This window comes from Amblyomma mixtum, chromosome 3, assembly GCF_055824585.1.
Source record: "Amblyomma mixtum isolate Tamu chromosome 3, ASM5582458v1, whole genome shotgun sequence".
NCBI lineage: Eukaryota > Metazoa > Arthropoda > Arachnida > Ixodida > Ixodidae > Amblyomma > Amblyomma mixtum.
In genome coordinates, this window is record NC_143014.1 from 134820505 (window position 1) to 134828296 (window position 7792).

Sequence of the window (7792 nt, forward strand, 5' to 3'; positions counted from 1 at the left end):
ACAACTCTGGCGAGCGCCTGTGTTGTCTCCTTCTTTTGTCCCGTCTTTCGCGCTGTTTTATAATAGGTATGAATATATTGAACGCCCGCGTAGCGCCATCATGAGTCGCTTGCCGTCTTCATTCGGCAGCTTCTGCTTCTCGAGAAAGCAACTCGGGATCCCGTCGCTGTTTGCGTTTCGCCTCGGTTTCCCCAACACGTACTCCATCGTATTATCTCATCTGCAATTTCTATTGAGCTTAATTGCGCACTTCGAGATCTTGACAAAGTTGGCTCGTACGCTCTCGATCGCACTCACAACGGCGTCGTTAACGGCCGAACTCGCTGCTAGAAAGTCTCAGAATATCATCTGAAGTTTTCTTTAAACCACCGCGTTCCTTGCAAACACGAGAAGAACAGCGCCATTTCTTTTTCTTTTTTTTTACCGAAGTGTTTTTTTTGCGCTTTCATAAGCCGGCCTTGCATGTGCCGCGCGCTGAGAGCAGACGCCAGACGAAGCGGTTGCCCCACACCTTGCCATCAACTGTTACTAGGCTGTAAAATGATCCAAAGTTTGTGTCGAAGCTGACAGTTGCACACCGCCCGCGCCCTCCGTGCCTGGTTAACGGCAATTATTTCCAAGCCGTTCCTATTGCTTTTAATCGACCATTAACGCTTTTTTGCTGTCTTTCGTTCGTTTCACCATTGGATGCAACGAAGCTAAATTGATCTCGAGAAGTTGCCAGCGCAACGTGACTTTCCTGCTCCCTCCCCTGGCGCTGCCCTCCACTGTTCTACAAGGAAAAGCTGTTTTATCGAGCCTAGTCCGAGCAATAAGCCACAGCTGTATCGCAGCATGAGCGCCCCTCTCGCGCCCGTGGCCGCTTCTTCTTCTTTGCGGCTCAAAGCGGTGGTCGCCTGGGGCGCCCAGCTCCTTCGCCATGGCAGAAGCGGAACCTTCGGATTAGCCGGAGTCGCCAACCGAGATACGACATCCTCGTGAGTGTGAGATGCATCGGCCAGCGCAAAATCCCGTCTTTGCCAAAAGTAACCAGCTGACACGGTTTGCTTCAGCTGTATATTCGAGCCTTTTACGGCACCCCTAAAAACCAAAAGGTCTCACCGGCTGAGGACAATGCTCCTCCTTGCGTTACAGAGATTTAGAGCTTAAGAGGTGCTATAAGGGCTCAGCTACACGGCAATAACAAAAACAAGAACTGCTGCCTGGTTACTTTTGGCTATGCGAACGTGAAGCCGCTAGGCTATGCGGTCAGGCGAACATCGTCGCCAGATGAACACAACACTTGTTTCAGTTGGTCTAGCTGACCCCTCACGCGTGGCCGGAAAGTCGCAGGAGCAACCGCTTGCGGAGTGTGAGTTTTAAGGTAGCAGAGCCAGAGAACCAGTGCACTGTGCATGCGGGGTGAAGCTATGACCGGGTCACTCTGAACGAAGTCAGCCTCCGCTGCATTTCGAATGGGTTGTAGTAATAATGCACATCGGTTCAGCACTCTTTTTATTTTGCTGTCTACAACGCTAGTCGCTACAGTCGAAGCTGCTGCTTTAGCCTTTCAGCAATGATGCCAATTAATCCACGTCGCGCGTGTTGCAGTTACCAAATGCGGCTACCGAGTGCGGCATAAAGAGCACGAGCCTAACACTGTGAAAAGAAAAAAAAAGACAAGAGAATATGAAGCGCTGAAGACAAAAAGAAAGCACAAAACAGTCGCTTCTCTGCAAACACTAAACACAAGGACATGTCCAATTAATCCAAGTCGCGATGTTGCAGTAACCAAATGCGGCTACCGAGTGCGGCATAAAGAACACGATCCTAACACTGTGAAAAGAAAAAAAAAGACAAGAGAACATGAAGCGCTGAAGACAAAAAGAAAGCACAAAACAGTCGCTTCTCTGCAAACACTAAACACAAGGACATGTCCAATTAATCCAAGTCGCGGTGTTGCAGTAACCAAATGCGGCTACCGAGTGCGGCATAAAGAACACGAGCCTAACACTGTGAAAAGAAAAAAAAAAGACAAGAGAACATGAAGCGCTGAAGACAAAAAGAAAGCACAAAACAGTCGCTTCTCTGCAAACACTAAACACAAGGACATGTCTAATTAATCCAAGTCGCGGTGTTGCAGTAACCAAATGCGGCTACCGAGTGCGGCATAAAGAACACGAGCCTAACACTGTGAAAAGAAAAAAAAAGACAAGAGAACACGAAGCGCTGAAGACAAAAAGAAAGCAGAAAACAGTCGCTTCTCTGCAAACACTAAACACAAGGACATGTCCAATTAATCCACGTCGCGGTGTTGCAGTAACCAAATGCGGCTACCGAGTGCGGCATAAAGAACATGAGCCTAACACTGTGAAAAGAAAAAAAAAAGACAACAGAACATGAAGCGCTGAAGACAAAAAGAATGCACAAAACAGTCGCTTCTCTGCAAACACTAAACACAAGGACATGTCCAATTAATCCACGTCGCGGTGTTGCAGTAACCAAATGCGGCTACCGAGTGCGGCATAAAGAACACGAGCCTAACACTGTGAAAAGAAAAAAAAAGACAAGAGAACACGAAGCACTGAAGACAAAAAGAAAGCACAAAACAGTCACTTCTCTGCAAACACTAAACACAAGGACATGTAATGAGTGCAAAGTCTACTGGCAGTCTCGAAAAATACTAACAGGTTGGCTTCTTGACATTAAAGCTCCTTCTGAGTCACATGCCAGTTTTTTTTTACCAAGAAACTGTTCCTGGTAGCTCTCTTCATGACACATAAAAAAAAGCAAAAAAAAAAGCTAGCATTTGCAGTGACACTGGCTGCTGTTTCGGCGGAGCGAACCCTGCGGAGCTGCTATTTTGCATCGAACTTCAGCAACAGCTTGTCGCCTGAGACGTAGCCGTTCGTGTCAAAATAGTCAGCTTTTACGCTCTTGGAGCTCAACGAGGGCTTTGTGATCTCACTACTCCCAGGCTTTAGGCACTTTTCTTTCAGGTCCCTTTTAGAGTCGACGGTCAAAGCGCGCACCTTTCCTTTATCCGTGTGATGAAGAATGCTGAGCGTCAGCTTCTTATCGAGGGGCCACTCGAGGAAATTGTCGTAAATCCCTCTTCGCACGTAGAAGGAGAAGCGAAGCCTAAGTGTGCCGGCAGTTTTTTCCAGCATCAGACCGGGGACGATCACGTAGCCAAAGACCGGTGTGGTGATGTCATGGAAGAAATCCGCGGCCTCGCCCACAGCAAGTGCCCTGGACTTCAGTTCAGACCAACCCTCTAGGTACCACTGCACGGGTACCGAGACACGCACGCGCTGTCGCAAAACGTGCTTTCCGAGGCTTATCAGGTGGTCGATCTTTTCGGCGACGTATTCTTGAGACAGTGCATCATCGGTGCCCCCCTCTTTCTGAACCGCCTGGAGAACTTGCGTAGTTCCACTTTTTATTTGGTCCGCCAAGGCACCTGATGTTTTCTCCCCTTTGAGCTGTGAAGCAACCTCCTCGCAGGCCTTCAGCACGAAGACAAGCTCTTCTGGCATCAGTTTACCAAGCGCATCTCTTACAACGTCGATCCCAGACACAACCATGCGCACAAGGCGGCCGATGTCAGCGAGGTACCCGTGCAGCAGGGAAGACAGGACTTCGCCTTTAGCGTTGTTAGATGCAGAAGGTGCTTCCGTTCCACTCACCGCGACAAGAGCATCAGCTTTCTTTCCGCTGCCTCCCGTAGGGCCCTCTGGGCTCAACTCAGTCTCGCCTTGGTCATGTGGAAGCGCAGAGTCCTCCGTCAGAGTTGGCTGGTCTTCGGAAGTATCGTTCTCTCCTGTCTTGCCAGTGTCTCGGATGGAAGCTGTTCCTCCTTTGGCTGTGCTAGATGTCTCAGTTTTAGGCACTGCCCCTCGGCCGCTGTTCGGTTCAGACATACTCAAAGTGCTGCTCGTCAGAATAGCAGCGACATGCGGATACTGATGGCGTCCTGGCGGCTCAGCTTCGGGTGATGCGCCGTTACTGCCCGGCGGCACTCCTCGCCCTTTAACGCTGCCTTCCTGTGGGGGGCCCGGGTTCGGCACAACCTCAGGTGATAGGCATAAGAGGTTTTCTGCGACTTCAGCATCCGAGGAAGCACTGGGTGCCTTGCTCCCCGCCAGCAGATCGATTTCCCGGCCTACAAATCTTGGTCTCTCTGATGACTTGGAATGGGCTGCACTTGGGAGCTGATCGTACAGATACCGCGCTACAGGCGTCGGAGTGTAGCTGTCAACGGCAGGTGCTTGCTCCCCGCTGAAGACACTGCGTGGCTTAGGTCCCCTTGCTGTGTCACCGCTCGGATGAATGATCGGCGAGATGTTTGTCGGATGGTATTCCCCAGTCAAGGCAAATGCTGTTAGACTTGGGGCGACGTCTTCACGCTCGAGCTCTGGATGTTGGTCATGAGTGAGCAGTAGGTCTCGGCAGACTGCAGTACTCAGGTGTCGGGAAGTGGCCGGGGGTTCCGGTTCGAGTTGCCTGATGGTGTCTTCGCCCCCAAGCAGCGCACTTAGGTTGTTCTGCAGCAGTGAGGGCTGCTGCGACCTCTCGGGGTTACAGCCTAAAGCCAGATGTGCGATGACGTCGCCGTGAGCGATCGCTTGGCCGCACCTGGAGCAGTTAACGGAGTGGTACAGGCAGTCTTTATGGAAGTGTTCCAGAATCAGGAACGACGGTCCTGTGACAGCGCAGCCTCTGTCAGCGTTCCAGCACCTTATCTGCAAGAGACAAAAACGAGAAGAAATCGTTTTCCTTCACGGTAGCAGCTGAAAACAGACACAATGGGCAGAAAATGCAAGTTCAGAATTCTTGTACATCAATTTTGAGTATTGTAGCATTGTGAGGTAAATATTGAAAGGAATGCTGTAACAATTTTAAAGTTTGTCCACCGCTCGCATAGAGGAGTTAAAACTGCCACAGAAAACCATCTCGGAACGTTTTTGACGGTACCAAAAACGTTAACAGAAGAAAAACCGAGCCTGCCGAGGGGATACCTGCGAATATATTGATTGTTATAGTGATATCTTACGATAGATGAAAAATTTGCGTTCATTAACTATTTCCCGTTAAAAAATGCGACTTTCGAGAATTTCTGGGTATAGGAGCGCTAGAAAGTTTTACCTGGTCATTTTTTTTTTGCATTTCTCTTATCTGATTTCGCCTCAGCGTATTGCGCTGTGCTCGGCATCGCTGCCTTTTGTGCGAAATTAAGTTGATAAGCAATGCCTTTTGCACCCATTCAGTGGTCGGAGCGCTCTCTGGTGCTCTGGATTGTAGCCCTGGCGACGAATTGAGATATTTGTAGAAAAAATAAACTTTTATTGCACTTGAAAACACTGGTCTTTAGAGCCAGTCGCGTGGAGGCCGAGCAGTTTTGAGAAAAGCATTGGCTCAGTTCTACAGCGCGCGGGTAGAAACAGGCGCAGGCGTGAATAATTTCTCATGGAAAAAGTGCACTGACGCAGGATATTTCCGTGAGGGTTCTGCTCGAAAGATCGACACGTAGAGGACCTTCATGAACATGCAGGCATGTAACGCCACCCTACTAGCGCCACGGGCACTACGTTGAAGCGAAACAAAACTGCGCGAAGACGACGGGACAAAAGAAAGGCACGAATACACACACACAAAGCGCAGCGCTTTGTGTGTGTGTATTCGTGCCTTTCTTTTGTCCCGTCGTCTTCGCGCAGTTTTGTTTCACTCTAACCATGAACCGACTAGCCCAACATCATGTCTTACTTCGTTGAAGTTGCGGGTAGGCATCCACGGCAGACGCTCTTCATCGGAGGTAGAAAGTAACATGCCCCAGTCCCATGCGTCGCAGACAACGGATGTGGGGTATGCACATCACAGACGACAGCTAAACTTTAGCCGGGCGTTTGATCTCGAGAGCGGGGTGGAGATGAAGGCTCATCTCCATGGGCGCATCCGAGACGCACGAGTGCTGCGCCTACGCGCCCAGCACTGCGCCGCGACAAGCGTCGGTAAACTTACGCAACTCGATGGCCTGTCGCCGATGGCCTGTCGATGGTACTCGCGCTCAGCTCGCGACGGGGAGTACCGAATGCCGAGAGAAATGCGTTTTCTGATTGGTGTACACCGACCGCAAACCAGCGAACCACTTCCCGCGCAGGCGCGAGCGCTGCGCAAATATCTGACATTCGCAGATATTTGCCACGCGCCAGCGCCAGCTCGCGTCTGCGCCTCGCTCATGCGTAGACCGGCTCCGGCGTATCCTGGTGCGCGTAGGCGCTGCGCTCGTGCGCCTCGAATGGGCCCATGGAGCCTTAATGGGCCTTAAGGGCGAGTAGCGCCTCCAGTTCATGCAGTGCTAAGAGATAGAAGTGTCACGAAATTGCAGAACTAGCGTAAATGCTGCGACTCCTTTTGACTGCATGGAGATCGATACTTCGGGGTGCAACGACGTAACGATTTGGACGAAAGAAACGTACGCCGTCCGTCCGAGTTGATAAAAGTAGGTCTACGAAATACTGAACGTAGCTTAACGCAGCCCTTATGAAGCGCTTCGCAGCGCGACGTTTCAGCGGTGCAGACGTAGCAAAGCGGCTTCGATCGCCGTCACTTACGTGCCGGGCGGCCAAGTCTGGGACGGTGAAGGGCATGGTGGCCACATCCTGCTGGCGGAAGCTGAGGGCGTCCAGGGCGCATGCGTAGCTCCTGGTAGCGCACTGGGAGTAGCAGCCTGCACATACGATATGGCAGCAAGGCAGCATCATCATGGTTGCGCAGACTCGTCCGCAGTATGTGCAGTAGCGACTCGGGGGTAGCGGCTCCAAGAAACAGGTCTTCCGCCAGTCAAGATCGTTGTCGAATCCATAGAGAATGTAGGTAGTGTCCGCCCTCTCTGCCGCCGATGCCATCTCGTCCCTCGCCGATGAGGTAGACGTGCGGGCCCTGGCGTCTCGGTCACGGTCTCGGCACACCGAACGGCCGCCGCCGCCGGCTGGCGTCCAAGCCCTCGCCTTCGCAGTTCCAACGGAGCAGCAGCTGCTGCTGGAAGACCGGGTGTTCCAGGGGAAGCAGGACCGACGTGTACCGGCGGTGCCCTGGGCTACGTGTCTGAACGTGCCGCGCGCTCACGCTGGAACGCTGGCTCGAGCTGATCACAGTACGCGAGGAGAAAGAAGACTCACGAAAATTAAACGCCTGTGAATATTCGTGCCCTTATGAGATGACTCAAAAGGAGATGTGACTTTATTATTATTTTTTTAATTTGGGTAAGAAAAGCTATTAGCCATTCGACGATCCTTTACAGTAAACAAGAAGGAAAGAACACGATATTTATTCGCGGACCAAAATAAGCTGGCGTTGTGTAGATGGCGTTGGCCGCCAGGGCTTGCTGTAACTCCAACGTTGCCGGAAGCAGAATAGCGAGTATGACTGCGGCAGTCTCGTGTCGAATCCAGCACCAGAACTTCATTTTTGTTGGCATGACAAGGTGTAAATGGATTGTATACCCACCACAAATTATTGGCCAAAGATCGCGCAAAGCACCACAAACTTAGGTCTTGCGGCTGGAGTTGTTTGTGTGAAGATCATTTCTAGTTGCTGTATTCCTAGCAACAGATGGCACATATCCACACTGGGAGGTAAACTGTTTTTTTTGCTCAGTATCTGTCTCATATATCTCGCTGGACACCTGAACCACGCCGTAAGGGAAGGGATAAAGGAGGGAGTGAAAGAAGAAAGGGAGAAAGAGGTGCATACTGGAGGTCTCCGGAATAATTTCGACCCCCTGGGGATCTTTAACGTGCACTGACATCGC

The 7792-nt window shown here is 51.1% G+C and overlaps 1 protein-coding gene across 1 annotated transcript; it reads right to left on the reverse strand.

Annotated features, from left to right (window-relative positions):
• Window positions 1–2799: 2799 nt before the first annotated feature.
• Window positions 2800–7102, reverse strand: LOC149352011 (uncharacterized). The gene is made up of 2 exons (XM_089577108.1): window positions 6594–7102; window positions 2800–4724 (listed from the first exon to the last, which is right to left on the reverse strand). The coding sequence occupies exons 1-2, from the start codon at window positions 6885–6887 to the stop codon at window positions 2838–2840; spliced, it is 2181 nt and encodes a 726-aa protein (XP_089433234.1). The 5' UTR covers window positions 6888–7102; the 3' UTR covers window positions 2800–2837.
• Window positions 7103–7792: the final 690 nt, after the last annotated feature.